The sequence below is a fragment of the Carcharodon carcharias genome, chromosome 10 (assembly GCF_017639515.1).
Source record: "Carcharodon carcharias isolate sCarCar2 chromosome 10, sCarCar2.pri, whole genome shotgun sequence".
NCBI lineage: Eukaryota > Metazoa > Chordata > Chondrichthyes > Lamniformes > Lamnidae > Carcharodon > Carcharodon carcharias.
Window position 1 is genome coordinate 156,979,435 of NC_054476.1, and position 23,172 is coordinate 157,002,606.

General features: G+C 41.4%; 1 protein-coding gene across 2 annotated transcripts in view; it reads right to left on the minus strand.

Moving 5' to 3' along the window:
- Positions 1-23,172, minus strand: part of vps53 (VPS53 subunit of GARP complex) — a 267,763-nt gene that overhangs the window by 170,226 nt on the left and 74,365 nt on the right. For both annotated transcript variants that reach the window (XM_041197224.1, XM_041197225.1), the window contains 5 exons: positions 21,881-22,000; positions 5,274-5,352; positions 3,706-3,849; positions 2,466-2,608; positions 457-598 (listed from right to left, as the gene is read on the minus strand). In XM_041197224.1, coding sequence (XP_041053158.1) covers positions 457-598; positions 2,466-2,608; positions 3,706-3,849; positions 5,274-5,352; positions 21,881-22,000 — 628 coding nt within the window. The remainder of the gene's footprint in view (positions 1-456; positions 599-2,465; positions 2,609-3,705; positions 3,850-5,273; positions 5,353-21,880; positions 22,001-23,172) is intronic.

Here is a 23,172-nt window from a genome sequence, read left to right on the forward strand (position 1 = left end):
CTTTCTCTCTCTCATTATTAAATAACATGCAGGCCAAACAAATCATTCATTGGATTGGTGGTTAGCCAGGCTTAAGTTTCGAAAACCTGTAGTTTGGTAGTAGAACGGAGAGAAGACCGAGGGAAACAAGAAATTTCATGGCAGGACCATGGGGGAACAGACTAGATGAGGAACTGACAAACTAAAGGTGTGGGGCTGGAGGGGTGCGCGAGGAGGATGGAGGTCAGGAAGGAAGTTGAAACAAAATTCAAATGAGTGAGCTAAGTGAGGCATAAACAAAATTCAAATGAGTGAGCTAAGTGAGGCATAAAGGGATGGATAGATGAGACCCCCATATCTTGGGGGTCTTAATTGTGCCTAGAGAGTTAGTGATGGTACTAACCAGTGATCCAAGAACTAAATAGGACAAAGGAGATTTCAACATGGACACTTATTTATTTTATGATAATTTCTTACCACTATACCATCCATCAGTGTGCTGCCTGAGAATCGTTTGGCTAAGAGCCCCTCAAAATTTGTTGTTCTTTGAATTGCAAACAGCAGCAGCTTCACTTCAATTTCCTTGGCTCTTGTTCGCATTATTTTAGCCAGCTCAATCCTAAAACAGGGGGGGGGAAAAAATTGTCCTTAGTCAGGATCCCCATTCTCACATTTTCAAAATAAAAAAGATATTCAAGGAATGAAGAGAGGAAGTAACTTGACAGGTTGAAGCAGAATTCAGAACATCCCTCCAGTTCTATTGAGCACCTCCCTTTTAGAGAGCTCTTGAGGGAGGTTCATAGTTTCAGTTGCCACTTGAGTGTGGCCAACCTCAGTGACAATGCTTTATCAATCCTCAGCTAGATCACTAGAGAAAACACAGTAATGGCTTTTTTGCACCAGTTTGGGTCAGGTGCAGGCGGAAAGATTGAAAACATTGAATTCACACTGTTCAAGCACAGTTCCTGTGGTCTAATCACAGTGTGGTCTCACCAGTGCTTACAAGCTACCCAGACTATTTGACCCTACCAGCTGAAGAGAGGAAGGCCATAAACATCCTACAGTTGAGAGAAAACTGTTAAAGAATGTTTTTAAAATAAGGGATGACAGTCTAATGAAACCAGTAAATTATGGAAATCATGCCCCTTCATTGCTTTTGGGAAGACAAGAGGGACTCATAGTAATGACAAAAATAAAGGAAAAAGGTGAATAATAAATATAGGAAACAGGAGGAGTAGGCCATTGAGTTCCTCGAGCCTGCTCCACCATTCAACTAGATCATAGCTGATCTTCTACCTCAACACCATTTTCCCATACTATCCCCATATATCTTGATATCTTTAATAACTAGAAGTCTATCGATCTCTGTCTTGAATATACTCAATGACTGAGCCTCCACAGGGTAGACAATTCCAAAAATTCACTGCCCTTCAAGTGAAGAAATTACTCCTTATCTCAGTCTCAGAATGAGAGATGAGCCATTCAGGACCGTGTCCCCTGGTTCTAGACCTCCGCCCACCCAGCCGGGGAAACATCTTTCTTGCATCTATCCTGTTGAGCCCTGTAAGAATTTTGTATGCTTTAATGAGATTACCTCTCATTCTTCTAAACCCTAGATCTCTTACACTTACTTAGTGGTAAGAAATCCTCGATCTCATAGGACAATCCCACCATCCCAGGGATCAGTCTAGTGAACTTTTGTCACACTCCCTTAATGACATGTATATCCTTCCTTGGGTAAGAAGACCAAAACTGTGCAGGTGTGGTCTCACCAGGGCTCTATACAATTGCAAAAGATTTCTTTACTCCTCTACTCAAATCGTCCTGCAATAAAACCAACATACCATTTGCCTTTCTAATTGGTTGCTACACCTACATGCTAGCTTTCAGTGATTTATGAACAAGGACACCCAGGTCCCTTTGGGCATCAACACTTCCCAATCTCTCCCCATTTAAGAAATACTCTGCATTTCTGTTTTTCCTACCAAAGTGGATAACTTCACATCTTTCCACAGTATATTCCGCCTGCCACGTTCTTGTCCACTCACTTAGCCTGTCTAAATCCCTGTGAAGCCTCTTTACATCCTCCTCAGAACTCATATTTCCACCTAGTTTTGTGTCATCAGCAAATTTGGAAACATTACATTTGGCCCCTACATCCAAATCACTGATATAGATTGTGAATAGCTGGGGCCCAAACACTGATCCTTGCAATGCCCCACTAGTCACAGCATGCCAATCTGAGAATGACTTATTTATTCCTACACTCTTTCTGTCTGTTAACCAATTCTCAATCCATGCCAGTCTATTACTGTCAATCCCATGTACTCTAGTTTTGCTTTGTAACCTATGTGGAACCTTATTGAAAGCCTTCTGAATATCCAAATACACTATATATATTGGATCCCCACTTATCTATTCTACTAGTTACATACTTAAAAAAACCTAACAGGTTTGTGAAACATCATCATATGCGCACTTTATACCTGGTGACGTGGCAAAACTCCACAGTGATCCGTTCACTCATGCACCATTCCTGTGGGAACATCCGGCCATATTTCTCTTCGTAATCTACCAGTTGCCGTTTAATCCATGCATAGCGTCGATCTATCTTATCCAGCCATGCCACCTAGCCAAAGCATTAAAATAAAATGCTGAGAACACAGTGCAGTTTTCCTTTTGTGATCTAAATGCATACCCTTGACAGCTGTTTGTCAGCAGTCAATTTGCAAATCGCTTACAGTCCCAAAGTAAACTTGTTACGTTCACTTAAGTATTCTTGTCGTCCAGCCTTAGCAAATACAGCAAGTTTACTTTGGGGCGCTGATCACTATGTTAAGACACACATCTTGGGAGCTGGTGACTCTGGTGCAACACCTAAGCACAACATGAAAGAGGCTTAAAATAGATATGACTGAGTATCAGACCAATTTGCCTGTGCCTCACTTTAACTGACATCTCAATGCCGGAGCTGCAACAACAGGTTAACTACATTAAAAGGCACAAGGGGCACGGCCATTAAAGTGGGGAGTAACAGACTATCGGATTACTGTTTAGTCTACTTCATGGCCTCTGACCCAACACAGTCATGAATCGATCGATCTGCATGAGTCCAGAAGGAGGAATGCAGCGTTGTCAAGTGGTTCACAAATTCATAATAAGCTCCTTCCTGTTAAACTAGCAAGGTCATGTAAGCTCTACCCTTAAATTTGCTTTTCTATTAAACCAGCTATTACAATAACAATTTATACATTCTCGTATTTCTAGGATAACGATTTAATTTTCTCCCCTACGCTCCTGGAAGCACTGAGATCTTAGGCCTTCGTTAGAAACACAACCTACTGGCTATTCTTTACACCGAATTCAAGCAGAACATTCAGATCATGGAGACCACCACATCTGAGCCCGATCCTTCCAACCGGAGTTACTGGACAGCAATCAGGAGCTGGAGCCATGGCCGATATATTTTCTTCCCTGGCCTAGGAATCGAAGCCAATGACCATCTGTTTGAAATCAGGTGACTCCACAGGGGGCAGGAATTTTAAAGCTAACTTTCCAAAGTGTGAATTCTCTGAAATGCAAATTTGAGTTCATCCAGCAAGACCCCAAATTTCATTTTTGTAAAATATTGCAGTAGTCCCAAATGCCAATTGCAGAACAAAGCCTGCCTCTTGGGCCTTCTAATAATTACTGTAAGTTAAAGTATTCATTCAGCTTCGTGCTTACATCTTGGTTTTCTTGGAACAGAACAAGGTACTCTGAAAGATGTTGCTTTGTAAACTTTTTAATGATTTCCTGTTTAATTTTTGGATCCAACACATTGGCAACAAGGCAGGCATCGCGCAGTACGTTACTGGGACCCGCTGGTCTCTGCAAAGATAAAAAAGGAAAATCGACTAACAATTAGATATCCAGTAAATGCAACATACATTTTTAAAAGGTTTTACATAACAGATCTCCAAAAAGGGTTATCATAACCCAATGATTATGAGATATCTTCTCCATTTTAGAAACTGAACCTTCTCTCTTTCATGTGTTGCTGAATCATAAAATTCAATACTGGTCATTAAAAATTGGTTGAACAAACGTTTTGCAGTTTTGAGAGTATGAGTTAACGTGGCTGTAGCTCAGTATGACACATTTTTAGTTCTAAAAGTGTTTAACGTGCGACAGATTCATAAACCTCAACCAGAAAAATCTATTTTATGACATCTATCTTGCCAAATTGAGGCTACGCTGAAAAACTTAAGTTCAAAGGTCAAGCTCAATTAATCATCAAATAAGGATAGTACCAAAGCATATCAATTATTAAAAGCAAACTTGCTGTTGTAGGTCATTTAACTTTGACTGCAATACTATTTCAATGCAAAAAAGAAAAAAAAACTTAATTCCTCTGCATTTTATGTTAAAGGTCTTTTTCTGCAGCTTTTATTCCCAAAAGCACCGTTCTGCATCTCAGACAACACCAACAATTCCCCCTACCAACAACATTTTTAGGCTGATCATTGAAGGAGCTTATAAGTATCCTCAGATGACTTGCTTTTCATTCTTCCTTCTTTTTATGTAGCGAAATAATCAGGCTTCCAACTTCATGGCTCCACATAATGGCAGAGCTAAGAATGGGAAATGCGATTAGAAAACTGGATGAGTGAAGCAGCAACATGAAATCTTGACGTAGAACATCCAAACACAAAGTTGCATACCCTATCAAGGGGTACGAGGAGAGCATCGAAGTACGGCGTTGAGATAGGGGATCAGCCATGACCATAATGAATGGCGGAGCAGGCTCAAAGGGCCAAATGACCTACTCCTGCTCCTATATTCTACGATTCTAAGTTTCTCACATGACAGCCAGGACACATTTTGATTTTGAAACTCAATGCTGCCTTCATGATTAAGTTCACAATAACTGGTAAAATGAGATGAGGAATACTGGAAATATATTGTAGGTTGGTCAGCATTTCAAAATAGGAAACAGAGATTAGCATTTTGGGCGCAGGCTTTTCAGAACTGACCAAGGATCTTCATCTGGAATGGGCTGGATAAGTTTCCCAACCTTTCTGGTTTTGTTTTGTGCACAATTTTTTCTTTGTCTATTTACATTGGACAAGGGTCTGGGACCAGATCAACAATTCATTCCATCTGCTTGGACAATTAATCAAATTATTTGGCAGCACAAGTGCACAGAAAGTCACGCTAAAGTCAGAAGACAGAAAACGGACAGAGGCATTCAAGAGGTTATAAAATCAATGCGAGTAGGATGGGAAAACTAAACTTTAGCAGGACATTCTCACCTTTGTTCCCTGGGATGGGAAGGCCTCTTCAAAATCTGCCAGGATCTGTTGTCCCAGCTCGGTCTGAGCAGCTCGAACCCTGACAAAACAAAATCAGAATTTCCTGAACTTATATGCTCCAGCTGTGAAAATAAACGGATATTAAAGTAAGTTCTGCACTCACAAACTGATATTCAAATTGATTGACAGAGATAACACCAGCAGCAAAAACAAGTTACTGCTGGCTATTAATTCATTTGCTTCTTACTGGTACTTGGCCGTGCGCAAACTTGGCTGTTGCACTTATCCACAAAAGTAACTCTTTGGTGTTAAGCGTTTCTGAGATGTCCTGAGGATATGAAAGCTGAGTAACACATATAAAACTTTTTAATGAAGGTTACTCTGTTTATGGTGCTAGCTGTGATGCATTTGACAGCACTCTTACCTTTGAGTGAGATGGTTGTGGGCTTAACTCCTATTCCAGAGACCTGAGCACAAAATCTAGGCTAACAGTCCAGTGCATTACTTGAGGGAGGGCTGCACTGTTGGACGTGCCACCTTTCCAATGAGACATTAAACCAAAGTCTGCCCTCTTAGGTGGGCATAAAAGATCCCTTCTCACTATTTAAAGAGCAAAGGAGTTCTCCAGTGTTCTGACAATGCTTATTCCTCAACAGATATCACTAAAACATTGTAACCGTTCATGACCACATTATTACTGTTTGTGGGACCTTCTGTGCACAAATTGGTTGCTCTTTCTCCTACAATGCACCGTTGGCTACACTTGAAAAGTACTTCACTAGTTGCAAGATGCTTTGGAACATCATGAGGTCTTGTAGAGTTAAAGTAAGCCCTTTCTTTCATTTGCTCCTTCAAAAGTTAACCTAGGGGCTGAATTTTACGTTGATCGAGCGGGCGTGTGCCCAACCCAATTGGGTGTGAAATCACACGAGATGATGTCGGGCGAGTGTCCCAACGTCATCGCACACTTGCTCGATATTTCACATGGCGGGCACACACAAAAGTCGGAAACGCACCCACCGACAATTAACAGGACAATTAAGCCCATTATCGGCGCAATTGCCTGCTATATTTCGTCGCCCGTCCAAACTTATGGTTGGCGGACAGGCAAATCGGCCAGTCGGCCTTTACGTTTGTCATGAAACCTCATTCAAGAGGCTTCCATAATGAAATAAAATAAAAATAAAAATCTGTGGGCATTTTTATCATCTATATTTTCAGGTGCTTGGTTGTGATGCTTAAGACATTTTTTTCCTCTGCTTTCTGAAACTTTATTGGAACACTTCTGAATCTGCAGCTCCCTGAGGCAGCTCTCTGCCTTCAGGGAGCTTTCGCTCAGCGCTCGCCCACGCTGATGTCATCGCCCACCCTCCTCCTGCCCACACCCTGGCAGTGCTGTGCTTTTCAGCACACACTTCACGCTGGCTGGCCGTTAATTGGCCAACCAGCGTGAAATCACGATCGGGGGCCGTTTACAGTCGGCGGTCCATTTCCTGGCCAAAAGTGCCTACCCGCCGAGCTACAAATTCAGGCCAAAGCGTATGACAGCAGCAAATAAATCTGATTTTTGACATACAGGCTGAGAAAAATGCCACATACATTTAGCCTTGCAGACAATCTATAATCAGAATTATAAGGGGAGAACTTGAGGTTACATAGCAGCATGGCCAATTTTACACATGCATTTTGGAAGGCACTGAAGGTTTCTCTCGAACAGCACAGGATGGGTTAGACACCACATGAAACCTCATTAACCATGGAATGTAGATAGGGGTCCAAACCTGAATAAGTACAGAATGTTCCACCTAACACAGGCTTAGGACTGTAACAACAACATGGCATGCCAAGCAAGAATACAGCGACATACTTTTGATTTAGGAATGTAGAATGGCCCTCATTAAAAAAAGAGAAAAGCATTGTTCTCTTCATAAAAAGACATCTACCATCCCCACCTGTACTTGAGAAACTTGAGCTATGCACTGTTTTAGTTCTAGTGTGGTGTCTAATTCATTTGGTAATTTTGCTTTGCCTCTGCCATTGAAGCTTTTATGAATGGGGCTCATAGTAGATTGAAGAAACTTATAAATAAGAAGTTTCTTGAATCTATTTTGAGCACCATTCATAAAAGCTTCAATTTGTAACGTGTTGATTATTAGGGTAACAACACTGCCTGAAACTCTCTTGAAACAGCTAAATAATTTACACATTTTTAGAAGTTTGGGAATGATTTCCCTGCTTTTTCATATGTGCTCCTTCATTGTCAGAGTCTAAATCCTGGAACTCCCTCTCTAACAGCACAGCGGGTGTACCTAAACCACATGGACTGCAGCTGTTCAAGGAGGGTTCTCAGCGTCATCTTCTTGAAGGCAATTAGAGATGGGCAATAATGATGCGCACATCTCATGAATGAATAAAAAAAAGTTCTGTACATCTTAAAGGTGCCATCTAAGTAGCGCTGCTGTTCAGCACCAATCCATCAGTGCTGTGCTATTTGAAATGTCACTGGGTCATCAAGCCAATTTTGATTGGGACCATTTTGAAAGGTGCCGATTGGTACATGAGGGAGTTGTCATGTGAGAACAAGGAAGTTAAAAAAAAAAGAGGGTGAAGACACCCCACCCCAAGATACAGTTGTAAAACAACATTGGCAGAAAACAAGGAATGGGTCAACTGACCACCATGCCGGTTGCCAGTGGTCAACACACAAGAATAAATTACAGAAAGTGCAGGTTAGCAGAAAGAAGCTGCAAAGCTCATGTAAGAACAGTATCAGCACTTCAAAAAAAAGAATTCACTGCCTGTGAAGCGCTTTGGGACATTCTGATGATGCGCAATGCTCCATATAGAACTTGCATTTATAAAACATCAGGCTGTCAGGTCACATAAGAATTCAGGTTCTACTCCACAGGCAGAACCAGTGAAAAACATCCTGGGCCACTCCTGTGCAGCCCTGAGAAGTTAATTTAACATTGGCATCAGCAGTGGTCTCAAATTATCTACATGAAGCACACTAGCTTCAGTTTATGGGTCAGAATTTCACATTCCCCTGAATGAAGTTGGTCTTCAGGCAGCAGGAACGTGAAACTGAAGGAACAGGATTCCCTCCGACTTCCGCCTGCTCTGACCATGTAGCGATTTTACACTGGGGCGGGCAAGGCCTTGAGCAGGAAGCCTGCTCCTGCTCCAATTAAGGCCCTTATGTGGCCAATTACTGACCCTTTAAGGGCCTTTTCCCACCCAGCCTCAATTTTGAGGCTGGCAGGAGGATTTACCTGTGCGGGGGAAGCCCGAAAAAGAATGGGCCTAGATCTCAGGTGGGAAGGGGGAGAAGCCATCAGAAGCCCTCCCCCACCACCCTTAAGATCCAGTGGCTGCTGGACATTCCCACCACCCCCCAGCCTTTCCCCCTGACATCCCAATTGCCCCCATTGTGCCCCGCATGCCTTCCCTACCCTCCCCACCCAGGGGCCCCTTAAACTTACCTTGTCCTCTGGCTCCAGCACTTAGGCTCAGGCATGTTGGTGCACTTCCTTTTCAGTCCAATGCAGCTCTTGTTGATTGGCTGGCAGCTCCCTAAGGCGGGTTTCCTCCCAAGTGAGAGGCAGAAGTCCCGCCTGCAACAACTTAATGCTCATTCGAGCATGAAATAGCTGTGGGGCACCCGCCACACAATTACATGTTTAAACCAAGGCCTAAATTTTTGTAAGTGTTCAGTGTAGGGTCCTGGTTCTGCAAGTAATAGTCATTTCATTTGTTCCTGAAAAAGTATACTTGAATAGGAAAAAAGGTTCAATGATCTTGTGATGGCCCATGTAATAGGAAAAGCCTGCATTTTCTTTTGTGTGATGTCCCTTTACAACCAAAGTTGACTGGAGAGTATTCTGAAAGAGGGTTACTTGGTTTCCAGATTATGACATCATGAGGTTCCAAGAAATGCCCATGTGACTTGAGGTTGCCATGAGGATGAACAGTTAAGAAGCAAGGGTAAATAGAAAGCCAATTACAGTGCTTTTGGGTCAGCCAGTGTTTTCTGTTTGGCATTTCAGAACACAGAATTTGTGTAAAAGGAAACAAGGTTTTCAACAGCTTTCTGTTTGGCAGGCTTCAAACAAATCCTGGTGTTGAAGCAGGTCTCTGAGAATACAGCAGAGACTGTTAGTGTGTGTGTTATTCCATTAGAAAGAGCAGAGAGCTGAAGACAGGAAGAGCATGGGATTGCGGATTGGGCCAGACCCATTGCTGTTGTTTCAGTGTTGCCAGAGCCCACCAGATCATTTAAACAGATCAGAGAAGGTAGTCTCTGGGAGTTCTGCATCATCAAGATAATTGTGACCTGAGCGAGGAAGGATCTGTGCATCTTTGTCAGTGTTTATTGTATCCGAGAACGTCAGATGGAATACGGCTGCTGATAATGCAACTCAAAGGTCGAATTGATTGAGTGGGAAGTCAGAGACCCTACATCGCGGAGGCCACATTGGAAAGACAGATTGCACAGCATCCCACATCTGTGCCAGAAGTAATGTGAGTGCTTGTAACCACGAGGCATATCTTTGTGACAAGATAATTAGCATTTAGCCACAAGGTAGACTTCCATGAACTACTACAGATGCTACAAGGATTGAACCCACGCTGTTAGCATTATTCTGCTCACATTCCAGCTATCTAGTCAACTGAGCCAACTAATCTTTGCTGTATCGATTACGTAAAATGAAATTTACCTTTTTATTTGAAATATCCTTCACCTGTTAATTAATAATTAAATTATGTTGATTTTAGTTAGTTTGTTACAGTAAAAATTCTAAAAAGTGAAATCTTGTCCAGCTGTTTTCTTTCCATTAGAGTTGTGGGGATTTCTTTCTAAGAAGATATCAATCTCTATGGGGATCATAACAACTCTGTAAGAAGAATGGTTTCTATTCAGTTTCATTCCAACGCATTTTCAAACCCGCAACATTGATATCCACAATGATATGCACATACCAGACCACACCAACAAGCCTCACTATTTACAGCATGGCATGGCATTGATCTCAATCGGTAATATAAAGCAACATACTTTTTAAATAATTGAAGATAAGTAATAGGAGAGAAATGACTTCCTTGAGGAATATCGCCTGTGGCTAAAGTGGAGTTGTATGTATATGATCTGTCGCATCAAGGACACAAAATCTAATTGCTTGAACTCGTATACAGTAGTTCAATGATTATTGCTGAGTGAAGATTCACAAAACACTTATAATGCACTATTTTAGTTTATCATGAAATTATACCCTTTAGTCATTCCCAAGCATTATTCTTAATAAGGTCCTGTGTTTTATAATATTCAATATTTCCTCTCTTACCAGAAAAACAAGTTATTACAATAATGTCTGGTCTACAGTCTCTATTTTTATCGTGTTATGCTTTTATCACTTGTGGGGTCAGTAGCTTAGTGGATATCTTAGTGGACAAAGGCCTGGACTAATCAATAATTTAGAGAACACAAATTAAATTCCAACCACAATAGTTTGAGAATTGAAATTCAGTTTTTAAAATCTGTTAAGAAAAAGGTGGTATCAGTAAAAGTGCCCATGAAACTATTGGATTGATGTAAAAACCCAGCTGGGGCACCACGGTGCTTTAGAGAAAGAACCCTGCTGTTCTTACCCAGTGTGACCTAAATGTGATTTCAGTCCCACACCAGTGTGGTTGATTCTGAGTTGTCATTTGAAGTACGAGCATATGAACATACATGTGAATTAGGAGGAGTAGACCATTTGGCCCCTCGAGTTTGCTCTGCCATTCAATAAGATTATGGCTGATCTGATTAAGGCCTCAACGCCACTAACCTGGCTACCTCCGATACCCTTTGATTCCCTCGTTAGTCAAGAATCTATCTACCTCTGCTTTAAAAAAAATTCAATGACCTAGCCTCTACAAATCTCTGGAGGAGAGAGTGCCACAGACTCACGGCCATCAGAGAAAAAATTTCTCCTCATCTCAGTCTTAAACCACTTATTTTTAAACCATGTTCCCAAGTTCTGGTCTCTTAACACAAGAGGAAACATCCTTTCAGTATCAACTCTGTCAAGTCTCCTTAGGGTCTTTATGTTCCAATAAGATCACCTCTCATTCTTCCAAACTCCTATGGATACAGACCCAAACGGTCCAACCTTTCCTTATCCTAGGAATCAGTCCAGTGAACCTTCTCTGAACTGCTTCTAATGCAATTATGTCCTTTCCTAAATAAGGAGACCAAAACTGTACATAGTATGCACCAATGCCCTACACAACTGTAGCAAAACATCCCTACTTTTATATTTCATTCTCCTTGCAATAAATAACATTCCATTTGCCTTCCTGATCACTTGCTGCATCCGCATATTACTTTTTTTGTGATTCATATACCAGGATATCCAGATCCCTCCGTACCTCAGAGTCCATTAATCTCTCTCCATTAAATAATATGCTGCTTTTCTATTCTCCTTGCCAAAAAGTGGACAAGTTCACATTTCCCCAAATTATTCTCCATCTGGCAAATTTTTGCCTGCTCACTTAATCTATGTCCCTTTGCAGACCCCTTAGGTCCTTTTCATAACTTACTTCCCTATCTATCTTTGTGTCAACAGCAAATTTAGCAATTATACTTCAACCCCTTCATCCTAAACATTGATAAAGATCATAAGTAGTTGAGGCCCCAGCACTGATCGCTGTGGCACTCAACTCGTTACATCTTGCCAACCTGAAAATGTTATGCCTACTGTTTCTTGTTAGCTAGCCAATCCTCTATCCAAGCCAACATGTTACCGCCTACACTATGAGCTCTTACTTTGTGAAGTAACCTTTGATGTGGCACCTTGTCAAATGACTTCAAGAAACCCAAGCATGTACAGCACATCCATAGGTTCCCCTTTATCCACGTTGCTAATTACTTCCTCAAAAGAACGCTAATACTTTAGTCAAACATGATTTTCCTTTCACAAAACCATGTTGACTCTGCCTGATTGTATTGAGAGTGTTTAAATCCCTGCTTTCACCTCCTTAATAATAAGATTCCATCATTTTCCTATTACTGTTGTTAAACTAACTGGTCTGTCATTTCATGCTGTCTGTCTCCTTCCTTTCTTGAATAGAGGAGTTACATTCACTATTTTCCAATCTGATGGGACATTTCCAGAATGTAGGGAACTTTGGAAAATTAAAACCAATGCATCTACTACCTCAGCAGCCAGTTCCTTTAAAACCCTAAGACTTGGCAGTTTCTAGTTCTAATAATTTTCGTAGTGCCCTTTCCCTGGTGTTGTAATTGTTTAAAGTTCCTCCCTCCCTTTCACTTCCTGATCCATAATTATTTCTATGATGTTATTTGTATCCTCTACAGTGAAGACAGATGCAAAATATCTGTTGAATTCATCCGCTATTTCCTTATCTTCCATTATTAATTTACCCAACTCAATCTCTAGAGGACTAACACTCAGTTTACTTACATTTTTCCTTTCTAAGTACCTGTGGAAACTCTTACTATCTGTTTTTATATCTCTAGCTAGTTTTCTCTCGTACTCTAATTTCTCTTTCCTTAGTATTCTTTTAGCCATTCTTCGCTGTTTTTCATATCCTATCCAATCTTCTGACCTGCCACTCATCTTCACATGCTTTTTCTTTCAACTTGATACCATCTTTAACTTCCTTAGTTAACCGCGACTGGTATGTCCTTCACCTTTCTTTCTCACTGGAATGTATCTTTACGGAGTGTCATGAAATATCTCCTTAAATGTCTGCCATGGCATCTCTTAACCCAATTTCCCAGTTCACTTTAGCCAGCTGTCTTCATACCCTCATAATAACCTTTAAAAACCTTTGGTTTAAAACACCAATCTTGGACCCACTCTTCCTTCCCTCAAACTGAATGCAAAATTCAAACATGTTATGATTATTGCTACTTAGGGGATTCTTTACTTTGAGGTCACAAATTAATCCTGTCTTGTTACATATTAACAGACGTAGAAAAGCCTGCTTTCTGGTTGTGCTAAGAAGCCCTCCAGAAGACACTATGAACTCATCGGTCTGGCTATCCTTCCAATCTGATTCATATAATCTATTTGTAGATTAAAATCATCCACGATTATTGCCATACCTTTGTCACCAGCCCCTGTTATTTCTTCCTGTATACCCCAATCTACAGTGTGGTTACTGTTAGGTGACCTATAAACTGCTCCCCCAACTGACTTCCTACCTTTATTTTTTCCTAACTCTACCCAAATTGATTCTACACCTTGATCTTGAGAATTATGGTCATCCTTCTCTAATGTACTAATGCCATCCTTAGGCCTGAATTTTCCCGTTGGTGATTTGGGGGCGGGGCCCGCTCGCCGACGGGAAAATGACACGGGATGGCGTTGGGAGGACGTTATCCCGGCGGGCAGACAGCGAAATCAGCTGTCCGCCTGCCGACCTGTCAATGGCCAATTAAGGCCATTGACGGGCTAATTAAGATAATTAAAGACCTGCCCGTCCAACCTTAAGGCTGGCGGGCAGGCCAGGAGCCCCAGCGGGCTTCTGATAATACATGAAACCTCATCCACTGGTGGGATGAGGTTTCATGTCCGTTTTTAAAAAGTCTAATAAAGTTTATGTTACTTTTATTAACATGTCCCATCTCGTGTGACATTGTCACATGAGGGGGACATGTTAATAATTTTTTAATTTTTCTATTTTTTGACTTTTCTTACCCGTCACTAATCTCCCTCAGACAGGACTTGTCTCAGGGAGCAGTGCGCTAATTCGCACACATGCATGAAAGAGCGCACTTTGACAGTTGGGGATTCCCTCCCCCACCCCTGCACAGGAAGCACATAGCGCTTCCCGTCAGGCAGGCCTTAATTAGCCCGCCCAGTCAAAATGGCGGCGGGCCCCGTTTTGGTGGCGGGGGGTCGGTTGTCCGCCCACCGCCAAGCCGGTGGGGTCCATCCGCCATCCGAGGGCAAAAGTCTACCCTTAATTAACAGAGCTATCCCTCCACCTTTTCCTAGCTTCCTGTCCTTTCAAAATGTCATGTACCTTTAAATATTCAGGCCCTAGCTATTGTCATTTTGCAGCCATGTCTCTGTATTGGCTACCAGATCATACATATTTATTTCCATTTGCACTCTCAATTCAGGTTATGTTATCTATCCTATGCCAATTTGTTTGCGGCTCAGGTGATAATCCAGAGATTATTACCTTTGAGGTTCTGCTTTTCAATTTAGCCCCTAGCTGCTGACACTATTCTAAGCAGAACCTCTTTTCTAGTACCACCTGTCATTGGTACCAATGTGGACTGGTTCCTTCCTTCCCACTGCATCCTCCCTCTCCCACTGCAAAGTTCTTCTCCAGCCCTGAGTCGATATCCCAAATCCTGGTACCAGGCAGGCAACACAGCCTTCTGGATTCTCAGTCCTAGCTACACAGAACTGTGTTTTATCCCCCTGGCTATACTGTCGTCTAATACCACAACATTCCTATTAACTCACCTCACTTGAATGGATTCCTGTACCACAGTGCCGTGGTCAGTTTGCTCATCCATCCTGCAGGCCCCACTTTCATCCACACAAGCTGCAAGCACCTCGAACCTGCTACACAACTGCAATGGCTGAGGCTCCTCCATTTCTACCTTCTCGATCCACGTATCTGCCTCACTCTCAGTCCCACCCCCCCTTGCCCCTGACCATTGACCAAATCAGAAGACTCCATCCTAAGGGGTGTGGTTGCCTCCTGGAATAAAATGTGCAGGTAACTTTCCCTCCACCCGATGCATTGCAGTGTCCACAGCTCGGCCTCCAGCTCAATCTCACCGAGTCAAAGCTCCTCCAGCAGCATACTCACTGCAGATGTGTTTACCCTGGAACACACTGGTGTCCAGAAGCTCCTATGTTCTGCAGTCGCAGCACATCACCTGCCCTGCCACCTTTATTATGTATTACTTAATTAATCATTTTTCTTAATTAACTTCTATCAATCAATTACGTTTTTCCCTGTGACATCACACTTTAATTTTTTTTCAGTACACAGTCAGTCCACAGGATGGCCTAACCGGGTGTCTCCTTCTCACACTACTTTTTGACCTCTTGCTGGGTCTCTCATTCTCACGTTTTTGAGCTCTCACTGGATCTCTCCCTCTCACGCTGCTTTTGAACTCTTGTCGGATCGCTGCATCTCATGCCTCTTTTAAACTCTTGCCGCCACATTTGAACTGCAAGCCACTCAGTTTGTATTAAACAACCTTCAAAGTTCAAGACAGGCCCATCATCTCCTTCTCAGAGCAACTAAGCAATGGAAAAGAAATGTTCACCTTGCTAGCAATACCCATGGCATAAGAAGTAATAAAAAGAATTGACCTCTCCACTTGTGCTGCTCCCTATAAACTCTTAACTTGTTCAACAACTTCAGACCATGAACTCTCTCCTCTCTCTTCACCACTTTTTATAATCCCTCTTCTAATCTATTTTTATTTTTTACTTACTTACTTTTATTCATTGTTTTACCCCCATTTTTATTCCATTTTTCCACCCTTTTCTCTCCAACCCCCATCCCACCCCTAAACGGGCCATCTGTTACTTGTTCCATGTTGTTCTTTCACGGAGTGCTGACCCTTGTTTTGCTATTCACACATTCTGCTTTTTTATCTTTATGCCTCTATCAGCACCTTCTTTAGCCCTTACCACTACCATTAACACTCCTTTTGTCTTGCATCCATGACACCTTTGTCAATCTCTCCTTAACCCCCACCTATTGCTGACCTTGTATCCAGCTTCACCTGCTCCACCCCCTTAAACAGTATAAACTTCATCACATTTCTACTTCTCCTTAACTCTGAAGAGTCATATGGACTCGAAGCGTTAACTCTGTTTCTCTCTCCACAGATCCTGTCAGACCTGCTGAGTTTTTCCAGCATTTTCTGTTTTCATTTCAGATTTCCAGCATCCACAGTATGTTGCTTTTATCTAACTTGTCTCTATAATGTGTCACTCACCCAATTCTCCTGTGGTCACTTAACGTTAGTTTCATATCCCTCAACATGTTGAATTTAAAATTCTTATTTTGCCTTCAAGTTCCCCCCTAACATGTACACTGCAACTTTTATACAAATCCCTCCTCCATTTATCCCACTGATGGTGCAGTTTTCAGCTCCCCCAGCCCTATTCTTCAGAACTGTTGCACTAAATCCCTCCACTTCTCTGCCTACCTTTGAGTTTTCAAGTTACCTGGTGATTTAACACATTTGCTGTTTGCGGGACTTTACTGTGGACCCATTGGCTGCCACATTTTCCTACATCCGTAAAATAATACAATTAATGCATTGGCTAGTAAAGAAATTGGGAACATTCTGAAGATGTTGAATGCACTATATGTGGATCCAAGCAGTTCTTGTGCTGCTTTAACCAGGAAATTCTGTGCTCCGTATCTTTCTTAACCAAAGCATGCCAGATTAAAATGCTGTAGTTTTCCTAATACGAATTATGTTTCACTTTTTTTAATAAAGAGTGCAACAAATCCCTGACAGTGTACTTGAAATGTTTATACCAGGTGTTAAAGGCCAGCACAGACTTAAAGGGCTGAATGGCTTCCTTCTGTGCCCTAATTGCATGACCAAGGAAAAGTGAGTTCTGACGAATTTGCCAGCACTCTAAGAGTTAAGGTTTGCAAATATCGACATTGTAGCACAGATGTTTGCTTTCCGCCCTCTCCAACACTCAAATCTGCCAGCCACATCTGAGAATTGTCTGCACTAAACCACATCAATGGACGTGGTACTTTGCAGTGGGAAAGGGACAGACAGGGGGTCAGCTCAAATTCTTTCAACTTTTTTGTACTGGGACGGCAGGCAGGGAGAAAAGCCTGAATTGTAAAATTACAGTCATAAAAGCCCCACAGACAGCAGACCTGTGATATCCTCAGCAGGACTGGCATTCTCTCCTCATGAGTTCCAAGAATAGAAGGTGGGTGAATAGAAAACAAGCATCTCTTTTTCATAAGCCCTTTAACAGGAGACTGGCAACAGACAAAGAAAAGCGTCTTAAGGTGGCCGTTTTGTGAAAACAGATGATCAGATCCAGAATTAGTCAACTGGTGAGAAACATTGGACAAGCTCTGACAACGTCAAGGATAATCTGGCTGTTTAAGAGCAAAACAAAAATCAAACTGGGTTCCTCCCTGCACCTAGCTACCCAATTTGAAATAGTTCTCCGGGTTCCCAATAAAGCTTCGCTGCAGAGTGGCACTTCATTTACTGCAACAACACAGAGCACTTTACAACAAACTGAAGCGGCACAGGGTGGGCAATAAATATGGGGAAAGGTGAAAAAATGGAGTGGTTAGGGTGCAGAACAGAAACTACTGTTTTGAGAAGGTTTTTTGTCCATAGGCCAGGCAAAAACCCAGCAGTGAATTCCAGACAGCAAAGTGTATGGGCTGAACAAGCAGCCAACAACAGTGAAGCATTGGCATTAAGAAGTCCAAACTTTGAGTGAGGGTCTGTAAGGAGGCGCAAGGCACAAGGGCAATCGTTAAGGTGAGGTGAGGCCATGGAGAGTTTGAAAACAAAAACAAGATTTACACCCTGCTCATTCTGGCATTTTCAAAACAGTACTCCACAATTTCATGCATCTAAATTAAGTCAGTAAAAACTATGCCAGCTTAGTCGTGCAGTGGGTTAGATCTACAAACATAGGCAGTCTGTAAAATTCACCGAGTGAACGCAGGACAGAGCCAGAGCCATCCCAAGTTCTACATATATTAGAAAACAGAGGATAAAGTACAGCAGGAGGTAGTACCAGGAGGGAAAAGAGCAAGAAAGTGAAGGGGAGATTTTGAGGAAGTGGGGAACACGAATAAAGGAGGAACTAGTGAGGAACAATTGGAGTATCTCCTCTGTGCAGAAGGAATCATGAAATCCTAAATACATTCTACATTAACAGTTTTACAACCCAAGTGTATTTATTACATGGAGGCAATCCGTTTACCTGCACAGAGTTAAACATTACAGCTGATGAAAGGTGAAACATTTGACCAACATAACTGCAGAACCAGAGGTCTACTGAAAAGGTCAGCTGTTCAGACAAAGATCTACAGTAAGAAGTTCAAAAATATTTAACATATCTGTGGTAAAATTGAAATCCAAGTGACTTTTTAAAAAAAAAGTAAGAGAAATGACACCCATCACATTGCAGTGGTTGCCAAGACAAACATTCCAGCCCTTGATCTCTGTAAAGTGCCATTGCCTCACTCTTGTTGTGAGTTTTTACATGACTATTACACAGGATTCCTTTGAAGCTCAAACCTTGACAATATCCAGATCCATAAAATAATTAAAGAATCTTCTTGAACAGCAGATGAGGCAACACACATGTGGAGAGACAGGAGAGGGAGAACTACATTAACAAACAGAGAATTGCCAAGAAACTGGCATGGGGAAAAAGGTGGAGCAGGAACAAATCTGAACCATTTACCAATGGCAGTTGGGCACTGGCATCTGGGACTAGTGAAGTAATGAAGTTGTTAAAACATTTTCAAGTCACAAAGCAATGGAGTAAGTACATTTATATATCTCACTTTATCATGTCTGAGAGAAACATCTCAAACTACTACACATTTTGCAGTAACTGTTAATATTGAGAAATATTGTGGTAGCCTTGCACAGAGTAAACAGCAATGGGATGAAGGTTGATGTTGTTGGCTGAGGACAAAATGTTGACCAGCACACTCATAGAACCCGATGTTATTCTTCAACAGTGTTAAGGGACTTTTAAACATCCACCTCAACAGGCAGACAGGGCCTTGATTTAGTGTCACACCTGAAAGACAGCACTTTCAATAATGCTGCATTGCTTTATTAATGTGCTGGAGTGTCAAGTGCTGGTCCTCATTATCCACACCTAAATATGTTTGACTCCATATTCTGATCATTTATTTATTTTTTTTTTGGTTACCTTTTCTCTCTCAATTAGGTGCCCAAGGCCTCTTGTAATATTTGAGGGTTGATCATGTGTGTTTTACTCCCTTGCTCTTTAGTCAATACAATAAAAAATTCAACATCTCAATTTCAAAGTAGTATGCCAATATGAAATACAGAATACTTTCAATAAATTAAAAATTTAATCTCCATCTGAACATGCTGTCTTCAAATAGGTAACTTGCCTTAACCTCTATTAGTTTGGCTCAGTTAATAGCACTCTCAGCTTTAAGTTAGTAGATTAGGGGCTCCACCAGAATTTAAGCACATAATCTAATTTGATATTTCAGTGTAGGAGTATGGAACATATGAACATACATACAGTCCTGCATCACTGGAGGGGCTATCCTCTGAAATAGATGTGAAACCAAAGCCCCATCTGTCCACTCATGTGGACATTAAAGATTCCATTTGAAGAAGGGCAGCTAGTACTAATGATCTCTTCAGCCAACATTTGTCCCTCTCAACAGGCACAGACAAAGAAAACATCTCACTGCCGTTGTAGGACATTGCTGTGCACAAGATGACTGTCATGCTTGCCTACAGGGGCTGCACTTTACAGTAATTCACTGTACATGAAGAAACTTCCTGAGATGTGATAAAGTGCTAAATATATTAATCTCCTTTCATTCTTCTTCCAGTAAATGTTCAAAACGAACATCACTCTATTCTGAACCTAACATTAAAGGGAAAAAAATCCTTATCTTCTACAACAGCCCTGGTGTTTAAGGTTTACTGTTATCACTAGGCACATATTGAAGCATCTGAGCCAGATGGGGAAAATATCAGAATTCAAACAGCATGTGGGAAGTCATGTACTGATAGCACAAAAATAGAACAAATTTCAAAAGATTCATGAGTATTATTTCAGATCCTTTTTTGTGACAACAAATATATGTAAAACCAAAGATTTTATATTATTTATCTTGGAACTAGACAAGGGAGTAGGTTTCAAACTCATTTTAGGTTAGTCATCATCAATAGCCTTTTCTTTTCTGCTTTTAAATTCCTTGCACCATTTCTTTGCCAAGAGCGTGGGAGGCAACTTGTGGCCAGGCCTCTGCACGCTGTTGTACATCCAGTCACTGGAAACTACAGATGAGTTGTCCAGGTTTACTCTCCTTCCCCATGTAGAAGTATCTTACTCCCACCATTCACAGTGGAAGGTTGAGCAGGCTGGGCCTATAGCTGCGGAAGTTTAGAAGAATGAGAGGCAATTTTATTAAAACATATAAAAGATCCTAAGGACACTTGACAGGGTGGATGCTGAGAGGATGTTTCCCCTTGTGGGGATGTCTAGAACTAAGGAACACAGTTTAAAAATTAGGGGTCTCCTATTTAAAAGTGAGATGAGGAAAATTTTTTTTTCCCCTCAGAGGGTCGTTAGTGTGTGGAATTCCCTTCCCCAGAGAGGAATGGAGTCTGAGTCATTGAATATATTAAAGGTTGAGTTAGATAGAATTTTGATTGAAAAGGAAGTCAAAGGTTATCGGAGTGGCACACAGGAAAGTGGAGTTGAGACACAATCAGTTCAGCCATAATCTTACCAAATGGTGGAGCAGGCTCAAGGGGCCGAATGGCCGACACCAGTAACTAATTTTTGTCTTGCCTCCTTTGCCTATTATGCCTGATGCTATGAACTTGTTGGATTGTGGACTCAAAAGACATTCATGGGACCATGGTTTGAAACCTATTTTAAAACTGATTAGCTACCATGTTAAACTGCATACATGCATATTAAGCTGTATACATGCAACATTAGACTCAAGTGAAAGTGCATCTAGGCCAAATTAATTCAAGAAAGAATATCCTGGCTAGCTCCTGGGTTGTAGGGGGAAGTTGAACTGGTGACACTTTGAAAACCAAAAGCATCAATTAAATTCTGTCATTGTGGGACATACATGGAACAATCATTTTACATGTGGGGTGGTGCAGTTAACTCGAGGCAGCATTACTGTAGCAACATGCACCCTCCTCCTCCAGCTGCATCAATCCTGAATCGCTCTCAGAATCTTTGTGAAACTCAAGCCTCTTGGTTCCATAATGTTATCACTCCATCTGGTCTTCTGCCTGCCTACACTACATTTTCTCTTTACCATTCATTCCAGCATCACCTTTTCCATACCATTGCTTTGTGCCACATACACAAAGTATTTTACCTTAACTCTGTCCACCACTGATAACAATCTGTCTGTGTTGTCAACTCTCCATTCATCAACAGAACAAGGGCATGAAGAGCTAGACCATTGTCTTCTCTATTATTGAGCTTGTACCATGTATCTGCAAGAGTTCTGCCAATTCCATGCAAAGCTACATAGACAAGCAAGGCTGAATGGCAGCTATCCCCCGAAACCAACCCGGAAACAGTTGCGAGGTGAGGTGTTGAGGTAAGTTTGCTCACTCCCACTTGGAACAGGAGCAAGGGGATACAAAGATGTTACCAATTCCAACAAACCACCTTAACAGAAATACACCAACAGGGGTTAGACAAATTGCACGTGCATAAAAACCAAAAATATTGCATGTGAATTCGGACAAAAAAGGTTGCTAATCTTTTTAAACAGATCCAGATCTGTGTTGCTTCTACAAGGAAACCAATTTAGAAGTGACCACAAGTTGAACAGAAACTTTGATGCTTTACCTTTCAGAGAGCTGGCGGATCTGTGGAATACCCATATACTTTTGAAAATGCTCCAACACGTTTACGACTCCTTGCATGAGGTTAGCCACTTCTCCATACTGTCTGCGGCGAGTCATAGCCCTGCAGAAATAAAATATGCATTCAAAGCCAATAACACTACTTTTTTCCCAATTTATGAATACCATAAATGTGATCCAAACATTGGATTCCAATGATATTCTATCATAACAATCTGAGAATATGGTGTTAGCGATTAGGATTTCACAATATTGCAATGCACCCATGCACCACAATATATATGTATACTGGTTTCTTTTTGGTCTGTTGTCAGGATAACTGTGCTATAACAAAAATGAAAGTATCCTAGATGCTAGATAAATTGTTACTTTTAAAACTGAGATTTTTAGATTTTTGTTAACCAAACGTATTAACGGATATGGGACAAAGGCAGGTTTATGAAGTTACGTCAAAGATCAACCAGAATCTCATTGAATAGCGGAACAGGCTTGAGGGTCTAAATGACCTACTTCAGTTCCTTTGCTCCTAACAAAATGTTTTCCTTAAACAAATCATGCTGCATTTCTAAAAGAACAATGGATTAATAGATTTGTATTATGCAATTATTTCAAAAGAGTGCAGCATTGCTTAAAGCTAATTCAACATGCCAGTTGTGGCTCAAATGGTAACTGAATTACAAGATTCTGATTTCAAGTCCCACCCCAGGGATCAGGCACAAAAATCAAGATCGACACTCTAATGCAGTACTTAGGGAGTATTGCACTGAATGCAGTACTTAGGGAGTATTGCACTGTCAAAGGTGCTGCCTTTCAGATGAGATATTAAACCATGGCCCCATTTGCCTGCTTGGGTGGATGTAAAATATCCCTTGGCACGATTATAAAGAGCAGGGGAATTATCCCCGGTGTCCTGGTCAATAGTTATCCCTCAATCAACAACACAAAAAGGTTTATCTGGTCATTACCACATTACTGTATGAGAAATTGATTTTTTCCTTATATTTTTGGGGAGCGTGTTTGTGTGTGTGTGTGTGTGTGTGTGTGTGTGTGTGTGTGTGTGAGATACAGATTTAATTAATCTGGGCAGAGATTAATAGGAGACAGGTTGTCGGGGGGGGCAAAACATGAAAAGGATAGAAGTGTTAGGTTTGATGTACAAGTAAAAGGTTAGATCTAACATTTGCATTTTTAGATAAGTTGAGAGCTTGTTTGAATATCAAAGGAAGTCAGAGGTACCAAGGAACATGTCTGCACCTTGCAGGAGTTCCATAGGTA